This window comes from Protobothrops mucrosquamatus, unplaced genomic scaffold, assembly GCF_001527695.2.
Source record: "Protobothrops mucrosquamatus isolate PMUCROS unplaced genomic scaffold, P.Mucros_1.0 scaffold393, whole genome shotgun sequence".
Classification (NCBI taxonomy): Eukaryota; Metazoa; Chordata; class Lepidosauria; order Squamata; family Viperidae; genus Protobothrops; species Protobothrops mucrosquamatus.
In genome coordinates, this window is record NW_015386724.1 from 612959 (window position 1) to 639000 (window position 26042).

Genomic DNA, 26042 nt, shown 5'->3' on the forward strand with positions numbered 1-26042 from the left:
TTGTTAGTCTGCTTGCTCTTGTTTTGTGAGGCATAGGGACATTTACGTTTCTTTAATTATTATTATAGTAGGCAGTTCCTGTACAGTTCCCAATCTAGAGAGAGATGTTAATGATGTTAGTATACAATTTGAGAATCCATTTGTTATACAGATATCCTCGACTTAGGACCACAGTTGAGCCCAAAATTTCTGTTGCTAAGTGGGGCAGTGGTTAAATGAGTTTGTGCCTCATTTTTGCCACAGTTCTTAGCAAATCACTGCTGTTGTTAAGCGAATCATACAGTTGTTAAGCAAATTCGGCTTCCCCAATTGATTTTGCTTGCCGGAAGCCAGCTGGGAAGGTTACAAATGGTGATCACATGACCCCAGGACAGTGCTACCATCATAAATACATGCCAGTTGCCAAGTGAATTTTGATCATGTGATCCTGGGGATGCTGCAATGGTTGTGAGTGAGAAAAAAAAGTCAGAAGTCACTTTTTTCCAGTGCCGTTGTACCTTCGAAAGATCACTAAATGGAGTGGTTGTAAGTAGAGGACTACCTATAGCTGTAGCCTTTTAAGGATCCTAATTCAGATGAAAGCATATGATTAAATTATTCATTCTTCTTCTAGACATGGTCTCTCCATTCACTTGCTCTGATAGTGGATTCCAGCGGACCAATGTATCGTGGCTATGTGGAGCCTACCCTATCTTTGGTCCTTACCTTACTTCTGACAGTGCCTCCCTCCCATACAGAAGTTCACCAATGTTTGGGTCGATGTCTAGGTGCTATAATAACTACTGTCGGTCCTGAGCTTCAAGGTTAGTATGAAAACAATAAAAGCATTGGACCTTTCCTACAGTTTTATGCATATTACATTGCATGTGATTTAATACAAAGGTACAGTGCTTTGGATCCAAAACCAAAAAAGGTTCTTCAAAGCAGACGTGAGCATGTGTGCTTCTCTTCTTGGCACATCCTTAACAAAGCTACTAATTTTCCTGAGATTGCATGGTAGAAGCATGATCCCTGGAAAATAGGTGTTTAAGTTAAAAAGGTACTGACAGTGCACCTACAATCATTCTCAGACATATGTTTCCACACTGTTGGCACCTTCTTAAACTCCCAACAGGTACTTTCTTGACCCCAGGTGGTTATTATGATTCTAGGAGTGAGGAGGTGCCAAACAAATGTTTGTTCCAAGACACTTTTTGGGCTTTAAATCCAAAGTGAGAGGCAAGTTTACTATTTTTATTCTGTTTTTCTTCTTTTTACTCTACTCTTATTCTATGTTATGTGTACTATATAGTTAACATTATTATATCTAAGAACATCTGATTCTTAGACAAGTCCTTGCAGTTTACTTAGCCAGGTTTTTCAGAAGTGGTTTGACATTGCCTTTTTTCTAGGGCTGGGAAAAATGCCTAGCCCAAGATCATCCAGCTGCTTTGTGCCTACGGTGGGACTATAACTCACTGTCTCCTGATTTCTAGCCTGATACTTTAACCACTACACCAAACTGGCTCTTCAATCCAGATTATCTAACTGTAATTGCATGTAGATGCAGTTGTTTCTAGGCTGGTTTTATGATACAACCATACTAGTGATTCTTGAACTGCCTCAGGTCCTGGTCATTTTCTGAGCAAAATTCTGAGAATTCATCTTGATCTTTCAATAATATTTAATCAGAGATTTTTCTTTAAGGTTTCATACCATCTGAAATGTGTCTTAAGGATAATACCCCTCAGAAATTATATTATAGAGTTCAGTTCCTTTCTTTTGCAGCTCAGTTTATTATTTAAGATACTGTTAGACTGTTTTGCATAAGCTGCATCTTAATATGGTGTACAGTGAAATGATTAAAACATTACACTGGAAGTAAAACTGTATAAACATATTTATACACCCTAACACTCATATGCCTGATTGTTTGTAACCTTCAGTTTGGGAAATGGTGCCTCAGAGTGTAATAGTTTTTTAATTAACATACCTCAAATGGGATAACTTACAGAATGCATCCAAAATCCAGGATCTTGACTCCCATGAGATTGAAATTTGACAAATTTGAGGCTGCTTCATTAAAAGCTGCTATGGTGCTATATTGTCGTAGTAAGCCAAGTCATTTGATTGTGATTTCCAATGCTTCCTGACAGAAGTCAGAAGTTGCTCCCACTCTCACTGCTTTCCCTCCCTTCCGGTGGTCATTCTATTTCTCTCTTTAGATAAGGAAATATCTCTGAAATAATGAGCCCAAAGGTCACAAGTTCTCTAGTATTCATTAGTAGATAGGTTGGCAGGAAAAGGAACGAAATAAAATTTATCCATAATATATAGAAAAAATCCAAAAGAATAGATAGATCTTCAACACTATAGGAACTTAAACATATAATAATAGACATCTTATAGATTTCTGATAGTGGGAGAAAATGTTCAAAAATTTATTATGTGGTGAATATCCTAAGTTGAGTCCTTTTATTTCCTTAAAGCAGAGGTCCCCAAACTTTCGGGCACCAGGGACCAGTTATGCGGAGAGAGGTTTTTCCATGGACAGGAGGGGGCGTGGTTTTGTCTGCTGCCTGCATCCTGTGGATGGGGCTTTCCTTGTTTGTGCGGACCAGTTGCTGGCATGCCACAGCCTGGTACTGGTCCATGGCCCGGGGATTGGGGACCCCTGCCTTAAAGGATTGTACTTTTCTTGGGTATTAAATTGCAAGATATTCATTTGGCTGTCTTTCATTTCACAATTTATAAAAGTTGATTTAAAAATGTTAATTTTGATAGGTAATGGAGCTACTATTTCTACCATCCGTTCCTCATGTCTGGTGGGATGTGCAATTACACAAGATCATTCTGACTCTCTTGTTCAAGCAGCTGCCATTTCCTGTCTCCAGCAACTTCACATGTTTGCACCACGACATGTTAACCTTTCCAGTCTTGTTCCCAGTCTTTGTGTAAGTATATTTTGTCCTTGCTAGCAATAGCAATAGCACTTAGACTTATATACTGCTTCACAGTGCTTTACAGCCCCCTCTAAGTGGTTTACAGAGTCAGCATATTACCCTCAACAATCTGGGTCCTCATTTTACCGATTTCAGAAGGATGGAAGGCTGAGTCAAACTTGAGCCGGTGAGAATCAAACTGCCAAACTTAGCACTGGCAGTCAGCAGAAGTATCCCAAAATAGTGTCCCACAATGCTCACAATGATACCAACATTGTCAGATCACTGCTTGTCACAAGCATGTATAAAATGTACTTTCTATCTTTGTAATAAAATATATAAACTATAGATCTTCCTGTTAATTTGTAAGTTTTTGAGTGCATTAGAAAAGTCTGAGGTAGACATTTAGATTTTGCAGATTCTTAAAATGCTTTTATCCTCTGAATGAAGATGAGACGCAGTATGGTATACTTTTGAACCTTTTATGAAACTAATTCTTTTGTTACACTTTGCTGAAACGGCAAAAACACAAAGACTTTTGGAATAATTGTTAATAAATTAATAATTGTTCAAAAAGAGTTCCTTGCAGAATAATTAGACACTCTGCATATTGTTTCTTTCTGTGAAGAAAGATCAGGAGGTTGCTATGTTACGTAAAAGTAGAAGATTTAAATATTGGAAGAAAGATATTTAACATCTCTGTTTAAAAATTATATTTGGCTTTGTCATAAACTGAGTTGAAGTCCATGAATCTTAAAGTTGCCAAGATTGAGAAACACAGATTGAAATGGTCTTACGTAATAACTGATTGGCATTAATCTGTAGAAGTACAAACATTTTGAAGTAACCAAGTCCTTTCGGCTGCTTTTTGATGATTATAGGTTCACCTATGCAGCTCCCATCTGCTTCTACGTAGGGCTGCAGTGGCATGTTTGAGGCAGCTTGCCCAAAGAGAAGCAGCAGAAGTATGTGAATATGCCATGAGCTTAGCAAAGAATACTGGAGAGAAAGAGAATAACGGGACAAGTAAGTATCGGACCAAACAGTGGAACTTCTTAAATAGGTTTCCTGTTTTTGTTTTTCAGCTACATTTTTCTCTCTCAAAATTCTGCGAATAATATGAACATTCTCTCCTTTCACAGGTTGATAGATTGTTAGTAGTTTTCTCTTGATTGGCTGGAGAAAGGCATTTGCTGAGCCTAGGCCTGCAGAGATGAATAGCAGTTTTATCCTCTGCATTTTAAATTAACTGTTTTGTGTAACATTGAAGGGTGCTTCCTAAGATATGGAAAGACGAATTGAATATCTGATTAATTCAGTCTGACTGCAAATCTAGATGAAATCTTGCTGTGGTTTTAGCAGGTTTTTATACACATTGAAGACCTATGGTACTGTAATGTCACAATTATTCTTGTTTCCTTAGTTGTAGGCATTGTATTAACTATTATGATTGCACATGAAGTTAAATAATTCACTAGAAAAATCTCAGATGTTGTACCACTTAATATATGTTTTGCAGATATTAATCCTTTTGCCCTAGGATTTGGCTCCCGGAGAGATAGTCATGGCAGACGTCAAGGAATTAATATAACAGAAACAGGACTTGAAGGAGTTCTTTTTGGAATGTTAGATCGTGAGACTGATCGGAAATTGTGTTCTGATATTCATGACACTTTGGGCCATATGCTTTCATCTCTGGCAGTGGAAAAGCTCTCTCACTGGCTAATGTTATGTAAGGATGTCCTCGCAGCATCCAGTGGTAAGAATCTGAAAATGACTTGGTAAATGAATGAAGAAAACATTATTTGTTGTCTCCTCTTTCTATAGAGGTTCTTTGTTTACTGTAAAAGAACTATTCAGTTTGCAATCTGTTGTGTCTTCGGCAAATCTTTGTAAAAATTATTAAAAGGTCATCTATGATAAACCAAAATCTTTTTATTTATTTATTTGAATTTATGGGCCACCTAATTCCAATGGGCTCTGGACAGCTGATAAATATTTCCTCAGACAACAGATGAAGCAGTGGAAAAAGCTTTGAATGGTTTTTGTGCTTTGGCTTGTGCAATCGGGCTTAATATATCCCTTCATAAGTGTGGCTTTTTAAAGAATTTTTTAAATTAATGTTTTGAATGAGATAAAGGAGAAGGTGCGTATTTGTAGAGATGGCCCTCTAAAAGTTCTGTGATTTTTAAGTTTTGTGCTATAACTGCCTAAATATTAAAACCATATTATTTGAAATTTAGCTATAAAATTAGGTTGTAAGCAGGTGAGCTCAATCAATAATCCATTCATATATTTTCCTGACTTTTAATGGTACATCTATGAAATGGATTTAAATGTTAATTGTGTTTTCCACAAATAGATAACTGAACTCATAATTTCAGTGATTTAGGCATATTTTGAAGCATTTCATTGCAACATAATACAAGAAGCTAAGGTTTGTAAAACATTAAAATGCTTATCTTTATTTAATTATTAAAAGGGTGACAGTTTAACAAATTGGCCATATACTTTCTTTTCTTTAATTTCTCTCCCTTAAAGACGAATTTTCTGATTTTTCAAAATGTTATTTTGTTCTGAGTTGCTTTCATTTGTAACTGAGATATAGTTGCTTGATTTTTCTTTTTATACATTGTGTACAACGTATACATTGTGTACATTGTACTGCAAATGTAGTGTTTGAATGGTTCAGATGGCTTAAATGGATCAAAACATAAGGCAGGGTTTTTAAGTGGCAATATCTGGGAAGTGAAATTCAATCTTCTTTTTTTCTCCTTTATGTGTCATTGTTTTCTTGGTAGAAATGTTAACATGTTGCCTACATTCTTGACAACTTTACCACAGTTTCCTGAGAAACAGGCTATTTAAAGGCAAAACTGCAATTATGAAATTGCAATACCTGAAATTACTTGCATTTCACATGAAGGTTCATATGAGCTATTAATTTCAGATGGGACCATTAGGTGGGGTAATGATCGGAAATAAAGCTGCCTTTGCGATGGCATTCCAATTGCGAACGCTGTCTTGTCTTTTCACTGGATGAAAACAACGCTGTTCTTCCACCGTTTTATATGATATTATTTTAATAACTAATCTTGGACATTTTATTCAGGCCTCAGTCCTAAATATTTTGTACCAGTAATACATCTCTTGCCGTATACAGATATGACAACTACAGCTCCATTAGGAGGTGAAAAAGATGAAGATTTGGAGAAGAAGGATGAAATGGACGATGATATAATGTTTACTACACTGGGTGAAGAAGACAAATCAAAGCCTTCTGTGGCTCCTCGCTGGGCTACTCGAGTATTTGCCGCAGACTGTCTGTGTCGAATTATCATGCTCTGTGAACATGCAAATAAAGCCCACTTCGATCTAGCTCTAGCCCGTTCTGCCAAACTTAGAGATCCTAAAAGTAAGGAAGTGCCTTTTTTCCTTTTCATTTTTCTTGAATTTGTTTCTTAGCCACTTTGAAATATCATGAATGAGTAATCAGATATTCTTTTTGCTTTGACGAAAGATTGTTGGAGCCATATTATATTTCAAAATATATTATAGGCTATATGATTTGACATAATATAGCAAAATGCATCAGAGATTCACTACAAGTGTGTTTGCTTGCAGGTTTTTTGTCTTCTAGATCAGGGGTGTCAAACCCAATTTCATTGAGGGCCACATCAGCATTGCAGTTGCCCTCGGGGGGGCGGGGGTGTGTGGCCAGGGTGGGTGTGGCCTATTGGGTGGGCATGGCCAGCTCTACATCGTTCGTGTCAAGGGGGCCTGCGGGGGCCTGGGCAGGAGTGGGACAGATCTGAGGGTCTCTGGCAGAAGGGGGTGGGACCGGGGCAAGTGCCAAGGCATGGTCCACTGGAGAGCCTCACTGCCTGCTGAAACCCCTCCACTGGAGCCCATCAAGCCGGATATGTGAAGTACGCAAGGGCCATTTGCTGGCCACTTCCAGGCGATGGTGCATTTCTTCATTCCTCACAAAGGGTGACACCTCCCCAGCATGCACCCAGGGACCGGGGCCGAAGTGGCGGGGGCTGGTTCCTCGCTGTTTCCAGACGGCCTTGTGTAGCTAAGATTGAATGCGTTTCAGCATAGATGGCCACCACAAAATTGTACATTGGCTCCTGGCCGGCCTGGGCCAGGGCCAAGGCAGTGGGGGCCGTTCCCTCACTGTTTCCAGGATGGCTTCGCGGGCTGCATGAAACCACTTCGCGGGCCGCATGCGGCCCCCGGGCCTTGTGTTTGACATGTCTGTTCTAGATTTTAAATTGCTTATCAAAATATGTGCTGCCTATTTAGATTTATTTTTCTATAGCTGAAATTTGGATGAAAGAAGAAATTTTAAATTATGTTTTGCTCCTTAATATTCTGATGTTCACTTTTGAATACTGTTCTTATATCATTCCCTCCTTCTTTCCTTCACCTTTTAAATATATCTCAGACCGTGGTTTATTGTAAAGCTACTCATCATAGTTTCCTCAGCCAGGTATAACGCAAAATATAGTTAATTCAATTGAGAAATCTTAAATGTAAAGAAGATGAAAGTGGTGGTACAAAGATGGAACAAGTCATTTTCTGCAGGCTACCATTGTGAGCTTTTCAGAATCATCTGAATGACCAATGTGCTTAAAAGTTGGGACACTATACTTAAAAAAAATGTTCAGATATTTCTGTGATATACTGTATCTTATAAAACACTGAATATTATTTTTGTTAGAGATTTTAGAGACTGCGTGTTAAGTGGGGCAATTTATTTACATCCAATAGTGATTTTTTTCCTTAACAGAAGATGCCTTATGTTCTCATAGCTGATGCCATATAAATTTTGCTGATGTTCCCGGGAAGCAATTTCCAATAAAATAAATCATCATCATTATAACACACGAATTCTGTATAGGGATTCAGTCTTTTGAAAGTCCATAAAAATGCATTTCATCTCTCATAGTTTTTGCACATCCAATTTAATGTTGATATAAGGTAAAGTTTTAAAAGATGCTAAATGCAAAGAAAGCCATGATTGTAGGCTGTGTTTCTCATCTTTGTACTCTTCGAATAGGTCTGTTTTATAATCTGAATTAAGCCTTTGTTTCAAAAATACTGTGCATTGTTGCCTTAACCAAATTAACCAATGGCTTGAATCTCAGAAAGGATCACATGCTCTTCTGTGAATAATAGACACTATGAGCTCGCTAAATATAGTTTAGATTTTTGCAGAACATGAGATGAACTCATGTGTCATTATTTTTTTAAAATTCCTGTCTTGAAAAGAATACAAGAGAAGTCTTGGCATTTGAAACAATATTTTTGCTCAGGTTTTAGGGGGGGTGGGGGTGGGAGGCTTGGCTTTGCTGAAACTGGAGTAAATGCGCAACTTACATTTTTTTAAATCAAAGCCGGCCAATTGTGGGTGGCTTTTGAAATAAGTCCTTTTCTGGTTTTTATTTTCAGATGACCTTCTAGTGCTTCATCTCTCAGACCTTATTCGCATGGCATTTATGGCTGCAACTGACCACAGCAATCAACTGCGAATGGCTGGTCTCCAAACACTTGAAGACATTATCAAGAAATTTGCAGCGGTTCCTGAGCCAGAGTTTCCAGGCCACGTAATTCTAGAACAGTATCAAGCTAATGTAAGATAATTTTGGGTTTTATATGCCAGTTTAAAAATCAGATGGAAAAAGCTATGCCTTTCATCCCAGTATTGCTTGTGTCGGAGTTTTGAATGCATATACTAATGCTTTTTGGATAACAGTGGTCTGTATACAGACATGGAGTTCTGACAGAGTCTTTGCTCTTGATCTCATTTTATGAGGATTGACTCTAAAATCAAGGTCAGGCATTTCCTCATAAAATGTTGGATTACTCCAAGAAAAAGTATTCCCTAATTTCCCAAAGTTCATCAGTTAAAATGAATGTGATTTTGCTTGTTTTGTTTTGCTGTGTGAGGGTACTGCATGCGGACTATATTGTGTGTCTCAGAAAAACACCATTAACTCATACATTCGTTTGAAGAAATATAGGAAAATCTCATGAGGTTTTAAGTTAGAGCAGTAAAATTCTATGACATTTGGCAATTTGATGAGATTTTGACCATATTCAGAGTTGTTATATTGCATTATAAAATGTCAAGTGTTCAAAATTAATGTAATTAATTATATTGCAAGGATCCATTAATACTTTCAGGGGGCATATAGTGATTGCTGTTTTCCATTATACACAGAAGATTTCAGTTACAAAGTAGTACTTCATATGAAGGTTGCGAGTTGATGCTCTAGACTCCTACAAATTTAAGATAATTACATTCTAAAATATATAGTGTGAATTATTCATTCATATCTTTTGTTTCCTGTGAATACTTATTTGAACTTAAAAGAGCCTATAGAAGAATATCTGTTATTCTAGAGCTGTATCAAATAGCAATCTTGCTCTTTCCATCCTGTCATTACAGTAGCTCTTTCTTTAATCACCTAAGACAGATATGTTAAACTCGCGAAGTCACGTGATGTCGCGTGACGTATTAGAACTTTTTTCCCATTGCCAGCAATGGGCTGGGTGTGATGCGGCCGGCCGGCAGGCTGGCAGTTTGACACCCCTGACCTAAGATGTTAATAAACCTGACTAGATCCATTCAAGCTCACTTCCTTTTTGACTGACACCATTAACTCATTACTTTATGGATCTGTATGCTTCTAAAATTGGATGTTGTTTCTCCATGAAAATGACACTAATAGATGAAATAATTAACATAGAATATAGGAATTCCAATTTCGGTTGCTGAAATATGAAATATTTTGCTTGCTTTCTTCTTTAGGTTGGGGCTGCTTTAAGACCGGCTTTCTCCCAGGATACCCCTTCAGATATAACTGCAAAAGCTTGCCAGGTACAAAGAAAAGCATTATTGCAATTTCAAAAATTCAAAAGGCAATATCTGGAAATGAGAGAGAAATGGACGGCAAATTTGACATGTAACTCTAAAAATATATAGTATAAATATTGTTTCAGTGTCTTTCTTAGAACATTATACTGAGAAAGCAACTCTTCTCTTTAATTTTTCTGATCATCTGTATCATAGTTCTATTTAACTATCTTTAAATAGATATGTGCATAGAGATTTCCCCATTTTGATATGAGAGGTATTCTTTCTGCTTTTTCAAAAGGCAGGGGATAATTACTTGTATTAATTTGAAAATTTCTTCTCGTTTCTTTTGTATCAGCCTTTGTCTCTTTTGCTGAGATGAGCTTTGAACTGATATGTTATTGGATCCATTCTTTCATTTAGGTATGCAGTGCTTGGATTGGAAGTGGCGTAGTAAGTGACCTTAATGACCTCCGTCGTGTTCACCACCTTCTTGTCTCTTCTTTGGACAAAGTACAAACAGGAAAAGGGTCTTCCAGCCAGCTGTATAGGGAGAGTGCCACTACGATGGAAAAACTGGCAGTACTCAAAGCCTGGGCAGAGGTAAATGTTTAGCAATTACAATCTAGCAATTAGTTATTCTAGCTTTCCTGTGTACTGAAGGATGCATTCAGCGCAAATACTCTGTAGTTCCCTGCTGTACCTCTCTTGATCTCATAACATAGAAATGTAGCCAAAATTAGCCAATTAACTTGCTTGCTCCTATTACAAGCAACATCCTTCTTTTTTAGGTTTTAAGCATAAAACAATTACTTGAGTGATACTTGGAAGATTTTCAGCCTAGCTGAGTATTTTCACTGGCAGAATGGGGGAGAAAGAAATCACTATCAATTCTCTTCTTGCTGGCAGTACTTAATTCCAGTTATGAGTCTGTTCCATAAAGTTGGATAACACTGTGAAATAGTGATAGTGGTATTTGAGGTTGCAGAGAAAGAATAATTATTGCTTACAGTTGTGGCTATTGTGATTCATACATGTGGTTCTGTGTTAGCTCCCTCAATTTAAAAGCCTCTGCTTCTCTTCTAATTTGCTTCAACAAGAGGTAGCAGCTTCATCTTCTATTTCTCCAGATGTCCAGTTGGTCAATGATTAGTCTCCAACGTGACATTACATTAGGAGTCAATATTTCTCAAGGCAAAAATGTCAGTTATGTCAACAATCAACAAGCAGCCTAGCTTCACAGCTCAAAACTGCAAAAAACCCCATTAAAACATAGGAAATGTGGTGAAAATAACTTTAACGTAAACTGTTATGTTGACAGAGCAAATAACATAATGTAAACTGTTATGTTGACAGAGCAAAACAAGCTATTATAATGTCAACATGTTTCATGTTGTCAGAATTGATATGGCTCCTAGTTTCCAGCTTGTCTATCTCGACCAGAGTATGTTTGAGCCTTCTAGCTATCTGGCATGTACTTCCAGGAGCAGCAGTTATTTTGAAATAACTCAGTCTTTTCTCAAGATACCATCATTCATGCAAAATTTGCTCCCATTATTGGGATTGTGATAGGCACTATCCAGACCACAGTAAGATCACTCTAACTGATAACTTGCATGTTGGTGCAGTTCTCTAGATCCTAGTGACTATAGATCATTTTATGTCTTTCTTGTATAGCAGCTGTGCACACTTTTATGGTAGAATATGGCACTGTACTGGCAGGCTTCTTGAAGCACTGGCAGTAACAATGCACAAATAGAAATGTCATGCTTCAATCCTGGCCCTCTTCTTCTCTTACAGGGGGCCCCTAATAATAGGAAGCATAATAGCACATAATAATAGGCTCTGCACCATCTATGTCAACAATTATTCTCCCCTGTTTCAGCAGAAGTGGCTTTGGTTATTAATCTTTAGAAAGTAAGTTCTAGTTCCAGTGGTTCCAACATTTCTTGTATTTATTTCCTTTGTTTTTATGGATTCTGTGGATGTGGCCAGAATCATTCAGGGCAGATCTCATGCTATTCTATTGATGCTGCAATGGCCTCCTTAATCAGGAGGCCATCAACTTTTTCCATTACCAGTTTGGTCTAGTGGTTAAGGCCCCAGGCTAGAAACTGGGAAACCATGAATTCTAGTCCCATCTTAGCCAGGAAAGCTAGGTTAGTCACTCTCTCTGTCAGCCCAACTCGCCTCACAGTGTTGTTGTTATGGGGAAAATATGCTCACCTCCTTGAGTTATTTGTAAAAATAGTAAAAGTGGGATACAAATAGATAAACTGCTACCCAGGAAAATATTTGTCTCCCAACACAATTTGACTGAGCATTTAGATATAACTACTTTCAGATTTATGATCTTTCAGCTAAGGATCAATTCTGTGGCAATTTCAGTAGCCCTAATGGATGGCTTTACTGATTTTTCTTCACCCAATTATAAAACAATTTTGAAAAGGTTTTACCAAATTTGTTTCTCCATAGTGTATGTCCTCTCCTTAAAAATTCTATCCAGTATTATCCATGTTGGTGTTGCTTTTTAGTCTCCAGAATATGCCTTTTTCATTTTCTGACATGGCATGGCATAGTTTAGCATAACATTTCGCTTATGTCCTTCATTCAGATGGGCCCTATTTGATCTTTCATAAGGACAAGATTTTCGTTTATGCAGAGGTCCCCCCCCCAAAGATGGTCTGAATTTGTGTCATGTTTTTTGAAACCCTATTGAGCAATCCCTCCCAAATTCTCAATCCTGGCTGGACTATATGGCATCTTGTGTTTCTTAAAACTTATAACCTCTAAAAGATAGTCACTTTCATAATTTAATTGTAGGGAAAGTATTTTATTTTATTTCTAACATTTTGCTAAATGACCCACGGCCACTGCCAGACTTTATTATGATCTAACTAATATCCATATTCTACTGTTCAGAGTCATTTAATGAGGACAGTAGATCTTAAATGTTATGGAAAAGTGTAATGTTGTTGAGATCTACACTCCCCCTTCTGATTGAAATCACCCATGTTCCTCAGGCACTATTCATCGGGCACACAGCTTCTGACAAAGCTACCCTATATCCCGTGTTACACATTTCACTTCTCCAGATTATATTAACATGCTAATTGCCTGTACTGCATGTTTTATAGAGACTGTAATGAAGAATTGGTTACTGATATTTTTCAATTCATTCTGGTTCTGTAAATTTCCAGTCTGCTGTACATTTAGGTTTGAATTTAGTTTATCTTAATGATGATCCTTTAAAATTTTATCCCCTTTGGAGATTGTGAGAATTAAGAAAAAAGACAGAGGTGGCAGGGGAGAGTCCTGCTTTTTTTGTATAATGTGTGTTATGGTATAATATAGAGCTCTTGCCAAAATCCAAAGCTCTCTTAGGATTTTCTCTTATATATTTTCATTTAAAATTTCTAATACATCTGTTTTTAAAGTTTTGTTTTAACCTCATGGTTACTGAGCCTTTAAATTAAATTGAAAAATACTGCTATAGTGCTTTAAGCCAGTGTAAATTAGGATAATTTCCTAAGAAATTTCCTAAGAGTTTTCGTTTCTTGCACTAAATTTAATGCACACATAAAGCACAATAACTGGGAGCTAGCATGATATGGTATGCAAAGTTTTTAAATGAAATGCATTGCAGGTACAGACTTGCTGGCTGATCTTAGGCAACATTCTTATCTCAGTCTCTCTTCCCTGAATGCAAAACAGTCAAGAAAATAAGGAGCTATTTTCTTGGATTGTGGTGAGAATGAATATCAGAGGACTTGTAATTTGATGAAAAGTGTGATTACTAAAATTTTCCTGTTATTCAATAGTATTTAGACACTTTCTTTACAATATATATAATGGTACTAGTAAAACTAATTCAATTACTACCTACATTCTCTTTTTTAAGTTTTTAAAGCAATCAGAGTTCAGCATGTTTAATGACATGTAAGACATATTTTATATTCTCCACACACTTAGTAATACGTTGCATGTGCTTTATCTAAAGGTATATGTTGTGGCTATGAAGATTAAAAAAGAAGCAGAGACCAAACCAAAGAAAGCAGCAAAAAATGGAGGGGATGACGACGACGATTATGGTGCAGTAGATGAACTGCCACCAGATAGTCTAATAACCCTTGTTCAACCAGAGCTGCCCACTCTTAGCCGTCTCTGGTTAGCTGCGCTTAAAGACTATGCCCTTTTGACATTACCAGCTGAATTTGCAAGTCAGCTTCCTCCAGACGGTAAGGCATAAATTTTATTCAGAAACCACTTACAAAGGTAAAAAGCAGACATTAGGATGATTATCAATTCATTTATTCTGCTGCCATTTCTGACATGACAGAACATTGCAAAAATACAAGGGTACAATTACTTTTGGTCAAAAGCATTTGGGCAGCGAGGGAAGGTGTAGCAAAAAAAAAAAAATCACCCTGATCCTTGATTTTTAAAAAACCTGACATTTATAAGTTAATTACTTAGCCCTTGCATGTATCAGCAGTATTTTTATATCATCTCCCTTTTAAATACAGTGCTTTCAATCATGCCTTAATCTTCAAGTCCTCATGCATGAACCAGTTTGGCATACATAAGTGATACCAGTAGTTCAACTTTTCTGATAATTTGACAATCAGTATGGTGTACTGGAATCATATTAAGCAGCCATGTCATGAATCCTGTCTTTATATAAGCTACAGATATGTGTGTTATATCCCTAATGTGCACAGATGTATTAGTAGCTATCCAAAAATGCTTATAATTATAAAAGCTCTGTTCCAGTGTAAAGGATGGATAAATGGTTATCAAGCCATTACTTAATTGGAGCCTTTGATCATCCACTGCTTCCCACAAGACTTCCTCCCACAACACTTGTTTTCATAATATACTTGTACTGTATTTGCTTCTCTTCTTCCTTGCTTAGTCAAAGTGGAGCTTGCTAGATTGTGGGGCTTCATATGACTTTTTTGTGGTGCTTGGCCTTTTTCTTTGGGACAGCTCATTGAGCCTTTTTTGTGCCTCACATGGCTCATCCCAACTTCTTCATTCCAAATTGGTCTTTCACAATATCTGTAAAGGGTCTGCTTGATTCTGCTGCTGGCTGCTTGCAGACCACTCAGCAGTCAGAGCAAGCTTGAGAAGTCAGTGAACAGCCTTCCACTGTTGCAATTGAGAGTTTGGCGTCATCAGTCTGCAGACCACAATCCAGGCTCCACTGGATGCTAGTACCTTTTGTAGATGGCTCACAGTTAACATTGTTGGACTCTAGTACTGCCCTCGATCATCTTGAGGAAATTGGAAAGCCAGCTTCCAATAATGGATTTAGATTGTGACAGAACTACACAAGTCAGCATGAGCCATGTGGTATGAAAAGGTAAGTCACTTCATTACCAATCAAGCAAGATACTTTTGAGGAGAAAGCTGCCACACAAAAGCTGTTCGGAACTTTGTGACTGGACTGACTCAATGAAAATATTTACACATATGCTGAAATCTCTCATTATCTAAAATGGATATGTGAACCACGCCGGGGGGGGGCACCTATATTGTAAAGATTCCCTTGACTTTGGCTTTGCTCCTATTTTACTATGTCAACAAAACTGTGTAGATTTCTTGAGAACAGTGTGATACTGTAGTGATTTCCCACTGCTGCCTTCCAGGGTATTTTTTGATAGCTCCTGTTAGCTTACAAGCCTGATATTCATAATTATCTCCCATTCCAAGAACCAAGGAGGTCCAGCTCTGTTTATCTTCGAATTCCAGACAAGAGAGAGATGAGGTGTTTCTGTGTCTTGTGGGATATATTACAAACATGTATTAAAAAGGTAATATAATTGTTATTGTCTCTATCTCTTATTAAAAATGCATTATGATTATTTAACAGGTGGAGCATTTTACACTCCTGAGACTATTGATACAGCTAGACTACATTATCGGAATTCATGGACCCCAATTTTACATGCAATTGCACTATGGCTAAACAGTACAGGGTTTAATACCTATGAAAAAACAGAAGATGCATCAGCAGCAACACCTCCACAAAAGCATGCTGCACCCATTATGTTAAACCCAGCATCAGAAACGCCACCTTCCACCAAAACTTTGCAAGAAATAAATAAAGATAGAATGCATTTGATTTTAGGTAATGCTTTTCAGTCTATTACAGAAGTCTATAGTGTATCCATTGTTTTATCACACATTATCAAATAATAGGATTACTATGGCAATACTAAAACAGAACCATTCTGGTTTCAAGAATACCCAGATCTTTCTTTGTAGTGTGTGAAAACACTGTCCTGATGAAACTAAAAACTAAAAAGATTTAATATACAGCTTCTGCATGTAAGAACTATTAGGACCCGTACTTTATGTATGCCTTAAAATCTGCAAAAAATACTACTTTACTATTTATAAACTTAAAGTAATTTGCTCCCCAGGTGTTAGCATACAGTTTCTATGTTCTCCTCGACCAGAAGAGCCTGTCGAACATGTTATGTCCTGTTTGCAAGCACTGCACACTTTACTAGATTCCTCTTGTGCTAGAATCCACATTGCAGAAGATCAGGTATGTTGCAGACAAATTATTGTAGTCCATTAAGCATGCAGAGTATTGAACAGATTGAAAATGAAATGAAAGGAAAATGTAATTTTCAGGGACTGGAAATGCTTATTATTAGTTGGTGTCTTCCCTTATTGGTCATTAATAGTTATTAAGAAAAAAATATAATCAAATAACAAATCATTATTTTAGACCTCTAACAACAAAATGCTAACCAAGGCATTAAAAAAAACAATGAAAGGTAATGGTTTCATTTTAATAAGTGCACAAAAGTAATTGAAGTAAAATTACTTGAAATTTGGAAGGTGAGAAAATGATGCCCTTAATCTTATTTCATTTTTAAGCTTATAATGCTTAAAATGATCTACTGCTCTGAACAATCTTTCAAATGTAAATTAAATAAGAGGCTAGAAGACAATATCAAAAATGGGATGGAATATTGCAAATGTCATTTTTTGAAAATTCTGCTTACAATTAATTTTTTAAGCTACTTGGTGTTGAACTTCTGAGCGTGCTACATCGACTCTTGCTGACCTGCAATCCTCCTTCAGTTCAACTCTTAGTTACAGAAGTTGTGCAACAAATTATAAGAGCTGCTCAAGATCATTTACAAGACAAAAGAAATACATTGAGTAAGAAATACATGTTATTTTTCATGCTACAGATATCCAGATTAGAAAAATAATGAAATAGGCTATGTAAAACTTTCCTCTTGAATCATGTATTGGCTTAACTGACCAATGTCTGCCCTGGTCCTGGATGTTCATTTTTGAATTTACAAAATATTTAAAATATGTCCAGATACATTTGCAAGATTAAAAACAAATATCTTTAATAAAATATTTTTTGCTCTGAAATGCTGTAACATGCTTTTATGTATGACATTTTAAATGTATGGACTTTTATACCTCAGCTAATTAAAATAGAAATTTAATAGCAGCTATACTGTACATAATTTCAAATTTCAAATAAATTAAAAGAGAAGAAAAGTTGAAAAAAAACCCCCACCAGATCAGTGCCAAGTTATAAGCCTGGATGTTTATTTAGAATTCTAAGGGACATTGTTCATGAGAAGATTTGATGTCCTCTCATGATTTTTTATCCTGTATGTTTTTAGCTTCAGGGATATGAGGTGAATTATCATGCAAAATATAAGGAAAACAATTTAAAATGTTGAAAACGTTTTTATTATCCTTGTCAGAAAAGAAAATAAATCTGTCACGTTTAGCTCTGTATATGCAGGTTTATGTATATTTTTTCTTTATTTGCTTGTTTTTTTAATTTGTACAAAGGAAATAAGAATAAAAGCAAAGCTTTTCTTAAAGGAATAATTTGATATACATTGATGCAATTATGATAGAAGCAAAGCAAAAAAAATGGGTGGGTCACTTAGTGTTTATGTCAACATTGGATATTTTTTGCTTTGACCGTTTATCTCTTACTGATTTAAAACGGAATGTATTCATATCTTTGTATTTTTTAATTTGGATATTAGCATATACTTTCTGTTATCTCTCATCTTGTTTTCACTAGTTTCTATAAAAAAAGAAATAGAAAACAAATACAACCTGTGAGCTTTTGACTACTTATGAGTTTCAGTTGATTGCTTCATTTAAACTTCGTTTTTAATGTGTGCAGTTGATAGCATTTTCTAAAATGTCTTGCCTGAATTTCATATTATTATATTATTTCTCCATTTTTTGTCTTTGTAGATGAAGAAGATGCAAAAGAAAAAGACAATAGCTGTGGGCTGGGTGAAGGAGGAGACAGTGGTGGTCTTGTGCCAGGAAAATCTCTTGTATTTGCTGCTATGGAACTTCTAATGTTTATCCTTGTGCGACACATGCCACATCTGAGCACAAAAATGTCAGATTCTCCAAGTCATTCTTTCAGCAGAACCCAGCTCCCAGAAGAAAGTGCTCGTCTGGTGGCTGCCACTGTTGCCATCCTGTCTGATCTACCCACTCTTTGTTCCCCAGCTGGTAGTATAATAGATCTTTCTCAAAATTCAATCAGTGGGTTCCGCAAAATGTTAATTCTTTTCAGTGAAATGAAAAACCCAAATTTAAACAAAACAAAGTGTGTGGAGAGTATTTAAGGAAGCAGCAGGAGTTTAGGAAGTGGTGTGTGACACTTAATAATGGACAGAACATTGCTTGGTGATAGAATGGACAAAAACAAGCATACAAATCTAAAAGTGATTTTAAGATGTGTTTTATTATTCTATGGGCCTTAGAGACACTTGAGTAAGCTTAAGTTTGTCTTTTCTTTTTTAAGAGTCCCTAGATTCCTTAATTTCAGTTTCGGACATTTCCTTTTCTTTAGAACAATCTTTGTTACACCTTAAAAAAAGGGCATTAACCACATTCACCTCCTACCACTACTTATCTATGGCATATCTTTTATGTGCATTTTTTGCCATGTGTCTACTTTCCTGTATTTCTTCATTGGTTAATATTTAATAGGACTAATCAATTATCTGAATTGGTCTGTGTAAGTGCATGCATAATCAAACATCTCCCTAAATCAAACATATCTCTCCAGCATTCTTGCATAATCTCGGACAAAAGATGTAATTTCTTTAAAGAGTTGCTGACAAGTGCACCAATGCACCTTTGAAATCATACTGCCCCAAACAGATTCAGGGCACAGTCTGGAGGTTCTCCTGGACTCACGTCTCCTTCTTGAAGGGCAGACAGCAGCTTTGGTCCAGAGGATCCTTTATACCAGAGATCCCTAACCTTTTGGGCACCAGGGACCGGTTACGTGGAGAGAGGTTTTTCCGTGGACCGGAGGGGGCGTGGTTTGGTGTGCTGCCTGCATCCTGTGGGTGGGGTTTTCCTTGTTTGTGCAGACCGGTTGCTGGCATGCCACGGACTGGTACTGATCCATGGACCGGGGGTTGGGGACACCTGCTTTATACAACTCCATGTTGCATGCCAGTTGTGCCCATTCCTGGACCTGGAGGCTATATTCACAGTCATTCATGCCCTGGTCACCTTTTGAATGGATTACTGTAATGTGCTTTACACAAGACTGCCCTTGAGGAGCATTTGGAAGCTGCAGCTGGTACAGAATGCATCAGTGTGAAGTTATGTGTCCTTCTCAATCAGTGCACATTATACCTCTGCTGTTCAAGCCAGATTGGTTGCCAGTATGCCTCCAGTTTCAATTCAGTTCAAGGTGCTGTTTGTAAAGCCCTACATGGCAGTAGTCTCCAACCTTTCCGGTTTTGCGGACGGGGGGGAGGGGATGGTTCCATGTGAGTGCAGGCAAGCACCCACACCTGTGCAGGTCTATTTGTGCAAGTGTAGGGTACATGGAGCTGCATGTGCAAGTGGAATTGCATGCACGCACTCGCCTGCTGCTTCCACAGCCAGGTTTTGAATGGCCCAGGGATTGGGGACCCCTGCTATATGGCATGGGACCAGGTAATTTGAGAGGCTGCCTTTCCCCCATTACATCTACCCACTATCAGGAGAGGCATGTTACAGGTCCCCTTCACAAAAGAGTTTCATTTGACAGGATCCAGGAAGAAAGCTTTTTATGCCATGATAAAAAGGACCTGTGGAACATCCGTCAGACAATGGGCTTTAATTTCCCCCCCCCACAGCCTTTAGGAATACCCTGAAGACATGGCTCTGCTGCCATGTCTGGGACCCTGACAATAGTGGGAAGCATTTATAGTGGCTGTGTTGAGTTGATGAGAATGAATTCTGTCTCTTATAATGAATTTGATTATGATTTTTATGTTTATATATTAGTTTTTTTAACTAGTTTTATTGGATTGTTTTTTACACCTGTTGTGATCTGCCCAAAGTTATTTAGATCAGGGGTCCCCACCCCCAGTCCATGGACTGACATCGGTTCACAACATGTCAGAAACTGGGCTGTGCAAACAAGCAAAGCCCCATTCGCGGGATGCAGGCAGCACACGAAACCACACCCCCTCCAGTCTGTGGAAAAAATTTTCTCCACGGAATTAGTCCCTAGTACCTGAAAGGTTGGAGACTGCTGATTTAGATGAGAAGGGTATTCATACAAATTGAAAGAGAGAGAGAGAGAGAGAGAGAGAGAGAGAGAGGAAGGAAGAAAGAAAGAAAGAAAGAAAGAAAAAGAGAGAGAAAGAAAGAAAGAAAGAAAGAAAGAAAGAAAGAAAGAAAGAAAGAAAGAAAGAAAGAAAGAAAGAAAGAAAAAAATTTTTCACCAAAAGAGCCCAGGATGGTAGTTACTCATGAATACTTTGTGTTTGGCATTGATCATGCCTCTTGTGCATTCTGAAAGTATCTGATATAAAGTTATTTTATGTTTTAGGATCTATGACTATATTACCTACTATCCTCTTTCTAATAATACAAGTGTTGAAAGATACTGCTATAAAAACTGTGGGAAATCAGATCCTACCGCCAGTCAGTGCAGCACTTCAGGGACTGAAAAACATAGTAACTCTTCCAATGAGTATGAATGAGAATATTCATAAACAGTGGACAAATCTTATCCGCAGCACCCTAGCCTCAATCTTGGAATACTCTCAACCAGGTAATTTTCATGTTATCACTGTAGCATCTTTTTAAAATGAAGCAAAGCTAGCTGATTTATATGGTACAATTATGTCAATATACTGCATGTTTTAGATTTATACAAAAAGGTATGGAATTCAAGGCAAATAGTGTTGTATTCACATTGTTGATGGAGCAGAGTTCAGAATCTTCCTTAATGCGTACAGTGTTTTATTTTTCCATACATGCTGAAGGAATTCACATGTATGTGAAATTCTGTTTTTTATTAGACAGGACTGATTAATTAATCAAATTCAGTAAGTATTGTAAAATGTCACTTTTAAAAATTCATATAGTTCAATTCATTCAAAGTTGATTTTTCACACAAAGTTAGCAAAATAGGTTCTTACTGTCTTAGTACCACTTTCATTTACATTATAAAAGTATTGTTTAATCAAAAAAAAAATATTTGGATCGATTGTCCTGTAAAAGATTGTTATTTTTGAAATCAGCAACATTGCATATTTTTCAGCATCTTCACTCTTGAAAATAGCTGTTATATTTCCCTGTCTCAAACTCTTTTTCAGCATCTTTTTGTTTTATTTCCCCAGAAGCCTCCAAGCCTACTTTAGATGAAGTAAGTATGCTTACGGCTATTACACTCTTCCTTTGGTCTGCAAGCTCTGAAATAATTGGTGTGCAAACATTGCAAAATGGCTGCATTAACAGATTTAAAACAGCATTGAATTCATCTGATCCTTGGGTGAGTAAGTCATTTAGCTTTTATCCCTTTAGATATTATTTTACATATATGTTATTATCAGTACCATATTATGATCAGATTGTTCTCTGTTGGCCTTGGAGTTCTTTGCAGCTGCTCCCCAAAGGGCTACAGCAGGGGTCTTCAAACTTGGCCCTTTTATGAGTGCCTGGCTGAGGAATTCTGGGAGTTGAAGTCCACAAGTCATAAAAGGGCCAAGTTTGAAGACCCCTGGCCTACAGGATTTGATCAGCGTTTAGAGACTTTGGGGGATCTGAATAGGGAATAAAAACTATAATTCCTTCTTGTGTGCCAGTTGGGCTTAATCCTGAATTGGGAGCCCTGCTCAACAGTCATTCATGCCTTGATCATGCTTCAACTATTAGAATGCATTTTATGTGGAAATGGTCTTATATTATTGAAAAGCAATAGTATGTATAGTTATGGCATATTGTAATAACCCATGTAATACCACTACTTTTTGAGCTGCATTGACTTCCTGTAGGCTTCTGGGTGCAATTCAAGATGCTGGTTGTTATTTATAAAGACTTTCATGACATAGGGCAGTGATGGCGAACCTTTTAGAGACCGAGTGCCCAAACCGCAACCCAAAACCCACTTATTTATCGCCGGGTGCCAGGTGGGCATGGCCCACTGGGTGGGCGTGGCTGTGGTGGTCATGGCAGACTGGGTGGGTGAGGCCAAGGTGGGCGTGATCACCTCGATGTTGCTCGTGGGGAGGGACGCATGTGGGGGCCAAGCAGGGTTGGGGGAGATCCAAGGGGGTCTCTGGCAGGTGGGGCGGTGGGCAGGAGGCTCGTCCTATGTGGTGAGGCGAGGCAGGGTGGGAGTGCCATTGTTGCAGGGCAAGGTGAGGCAGGAGCCGGGGCGGCTGCTGCCTGATACCATCAGCCCCTGCACACAGAGGCCAGCGAGCGCATGGGTGCTGGGATGCATCCGGCCATGTGGGACCTCGGCAAGTTAGCGGGCGGCTGGTTGAAGAGGGACAGTTACCATCTCTGGGCCATGGTGCGCGTGCCCACAGAGAGGGCTCTGAGTGCTGCCTCTGGCACCCGTGCCATAGGTTCGCCATCACTGACATAGGGCCTGGTTGTTTGTAGGATTGTTGATCTTGATTAAGTCTGCCTAGCCCACAAGATCTGACGAAAAACTCTTATCTTCCATATGGCTTTAAAACTTGATTTTCCTCCCAAGCTCACTCAGTTAGAACGCTTGATAAGTCCATCTGCAGAATTACTTTAAGGTTTCGAATATGTTGCACTTTTGGCTTTTGCGTTCTTTATAGTCCATTGCTGTGGTTTCTTTATTTTATATTTATTGTTTATCTTATTTTATTTTTAGTTGAACAACAGTTGCATTTTGTGAGCTGGACAGCCATACACTTCATTTAGAATAAAATAAAATAAGAAAACAAAGCAAATTAAAAAATAAGATTTCTGATATATGCTTAGTTAACTTGACATACTTACCCTAAAAATTAAAACTAGAAGACAGACCAGAAATAAAAAAAATTGACAAGCCAGATTTATCTGATAAACATTTCTGTCTCCATTGAAGCATTAATATTCATGTTGTTGAAAAAGGATCATATTGGCTAGAATGCCTTAGATGAGAATATGTATTTTTATTAAGGGTGTGCAACACAGTTTAGTTTGAAATATTTCACATTTGAATATTCATGCAGTGTTCCACTTGGCATATGGAACTGTGAAAAAATAGGCAGAATATTATATTACCTCTCCAGAAATCCTTTTTACTGTGGCTAGTTAGGCTTTTAAAAGAAGCATTTGATTGAATCCAGTGAGATTAGACCTGTATGTGTCATGAATGAAGTATGCAATTTTTGACCCACAGAAAGCTAAGCTAAAAAAAAAGCTTTCATGATGGAAAGGTTTACAAGGTAGATAATAAATATGACTCCATTGTTGCAATTTTATTTGCTTTTTCCTTTTAATATTAAATTGAGTGTGATATTTTATGGCAAATTCTTACCAACACAGCTATATTTATGTATTGTGATTAGGTTCAAGCCAAATGTTACCATCTTCTACTTTCTATATTCCAACACACAAATCGTGCTCTCTCTACCCCATATATACATTCCCTGGCACCAATAATGGTTGAGAAACTAAAAGCTGTGGAGAACAACCGTCCAAACAACAAAACAGAACTCTTAGCAATCCAGGAAGGAATTAAAGTTCTTGAAACACTGGTTGCGCTTGGTGAGGAGCAGAATAGTAAGTACCTTGATTGAGAATTACCGTACTTATCTTGTTGGAGCACATTAGCATATGGTAAAAGCTGAAGCATTCTTGGGATTGACTAGATTTCATCTTGCACCACATATTTTGGTTAAGTGCAGCACTTACCCTCTCTTTCCTAAATGCGAGACAGTGATATTCCAAGGATATTGTATAATATTCTGACATGGAGCCATCCAGAGCAGTTAAAATTCTGGGAGACAAAGTTAACTGGGGCTAGATCATTCTAATGCCTAGTATCTGCTCTGTGAGCTATTTAAGAAAAACAATGTCCCTTGGATTTTATTAGTTTAATCAGCAAAAAATAGATCCTCATTTGCAGCATACTGCCCTAAAACCTAGAATTTCTAATAAATAATTTCTGTGTAAAAATTATCCTGTTCACAAATTATCCTGCTATGGACATGTAGTTGGATGGGTAGATATATCCTTTTCACTTAAATAGGTATAGCTGTATTCAAATGCATGAGACAAATATATAGGCATATATATTTATATTAAAAGGAACAAGGCAATATGCCTAGATAGAGCCTCTCCACATTCTTGAGAGCACATCTATCTGTGGCAACCAATCTGAGATATGAGGTTATGATATTCTAATTCTCTTATCCATGTGACAGATTCAAATAGCATATCTATAAAAGTCACCTCCTCTTCAGTATATTGCTAAATGTAGTTTTATTCTATACCTGTCCCCATAGTAACCAAGCACTTTAGAGAAATATTTTCTAGACTAGAACTGATCACATTGCTGAATGATGTGAAGGCCTTAAAATAGTTGTTCTATTTTCTACCACTGGGCATTTTTTAAATGTTATCAAGAAGAAACCTCATTATTTGGGGGATGTTTATTTTCTAACAGTAATATATTAACAGTATATGCTGAAGATATTCTACATTGTCAGTCTTGAATTTTAATTATTTTAATTGATTTCTTTTTTTCCCTAGGAGTACAATTGCTCGCTCTTCTCGTCCCTACACTCATATCTTATTTACTGAATGAAGATGCATTTTCTTCTGCATCCCTGCTATCAAAGGAACTTCATGAATTTGCTCTCCAGGATCTCACCCGCATTGGGCCCCTCTATCCTCATGCATTTAAGACAGTGATGGGAGCAGCTCCTGAACTGAAAGCACGACTGGAAACTGCAGTACGAGCAAGTCAGGCAAGCAAAGCAAAGGCAGCTGCCAGGCAACCACCGCCCACAGTACATTCCACGCCAACAATTAAACTTAAAACTAGCTTTTTCTGATTCTTGTTGGAACAATCATCATCAAGAAATACATCATTCCTTCTGTGCTGCTGTATCTCATTCTCTATTTCTCATCGTCTGTTAACAGGCTCTACGTTGCCAATGAATGTTTCTAGGGGATTGTTGTATTATGGTTTGAAATCTATGCATTGCAAGAAAGGTGATATCTGGATGTACATAGATTTTTATGAAATGGAGTAAGTTGATCATGCATCCGAGGTTGTGTTAAACTATCTCCTTTAACAATGTGTTTTATGTAGTCTTTGTCTTTCTTTTTAGAATGTTGAGTTCTCGTTAATTCTGAAACTATATATAGTGGGTATATATTTTCCACTAAGTACTATCTGTGGAAACTTGTGAGTTACACTGCTTTCTTATACAGCATTTTAAAAAAGAGCAATAGCTGTTGTCACATTGCAGTATATCAATTGTTTCAGTGAAAGCAATTTGATGTGGAATTCAAAAATGGTAAACATACAGTCTTGCATATGGTTCTCCAGTAGCTTCTACTAACTCTTATCCAGCTATAAATGAAGCACCCAAATGTATTCCCTTAGTGCAGTGGTGGTGAACCTATGGCACGCGTGCCAGAGGCGGCACTCGGAGCCCTCTCTGTGGGCACGCATGCCATCGCCCCAGCCCCGCCTCCCCCTGCGGTCCCCTCCTCACCAGCAGCCCCCCTGGAGGAGAGTTGCCCCTGGGCGCAGCCCGCATGGAGCAGCGCAGCCAAGGACATAGCCGGGCAGCAGAAACAAGACTCCGCCCTCAGGCCCCATAGCGTGCAGATGCTGCTGCGGGGGTGTGGGTGAGGGTGTGGCTGCCATGGCGCTGCAGGGCTGCCTGGGCGATCTGCTGCAGGCCATGGAGGCGGTGCGTGGCCCTACGGGTGGGCGGGGCAGGGGGTGGATGGGG

At 37.9% G+C, this 26042-nt stretch overlaps 1 protein-coding gene across 1 annotated transcript in view; it reads left to right on the forward strand.

The window, feature by feature from the left end:
* HEATR5B (HEAT repeat containing 5B) overlaps positions 1–25378 on the forward strand; it is a 54537-nt gene extending 29159 nt beyond the window's left edge. Inside the window, exons 19-35 of the mRNA XM_015815995.2 lie at positions 614–803; positions 2764–2933; positions 3803–3947; positions 4441–4680; positions 6085–6336; positions 8379–8560; positions 9742–9810; positions 10210–10389; positions 13787–14024; positions 15662–15919; positions 16215–16342; positions 16824–16968; positions 18049–18318; positions 20651–20875; positions 21447–21598; positions 23640–23853; positions 24826–25378. Of these exons, the coding sequence (XP_015671481.1) occupies positions 614–803; positions 2764–2933; positions 3803–3947; positions 4441–4680; positions 6085–6336; positions 8379–8560; positions 9742–9810; positions 10210–10389; positions 13787–14024; positions 15662–15919; positions 16215–16342; positions 16824–16968; positions 18049–18318; positions 20651–20875; positions 21447–21598; positions 23640–23853; positions 24826–25130 (3363 nt within the window). The 3' untranslated portion in view covers positions 25131–25378. The remainder of the gene's footprint in view (positions 1–613; positions 804–2763; positions 2934–3802; positions 3948–4440; positions 4681–6084; positions 6337–8378; positions 8561–9741; positions 9811–10209; positions 10390–13786; positions 14025–15661; positions 15920–16214; positions 16343–16823; positions 16969–18048; positions 18319–20650; positions 20876–21446; positions 21599–23639; positions 23854–24825) is intronic.
* The last annotated feature ends 664 nt before the right edge of the window (positions 25379–26042 follow it).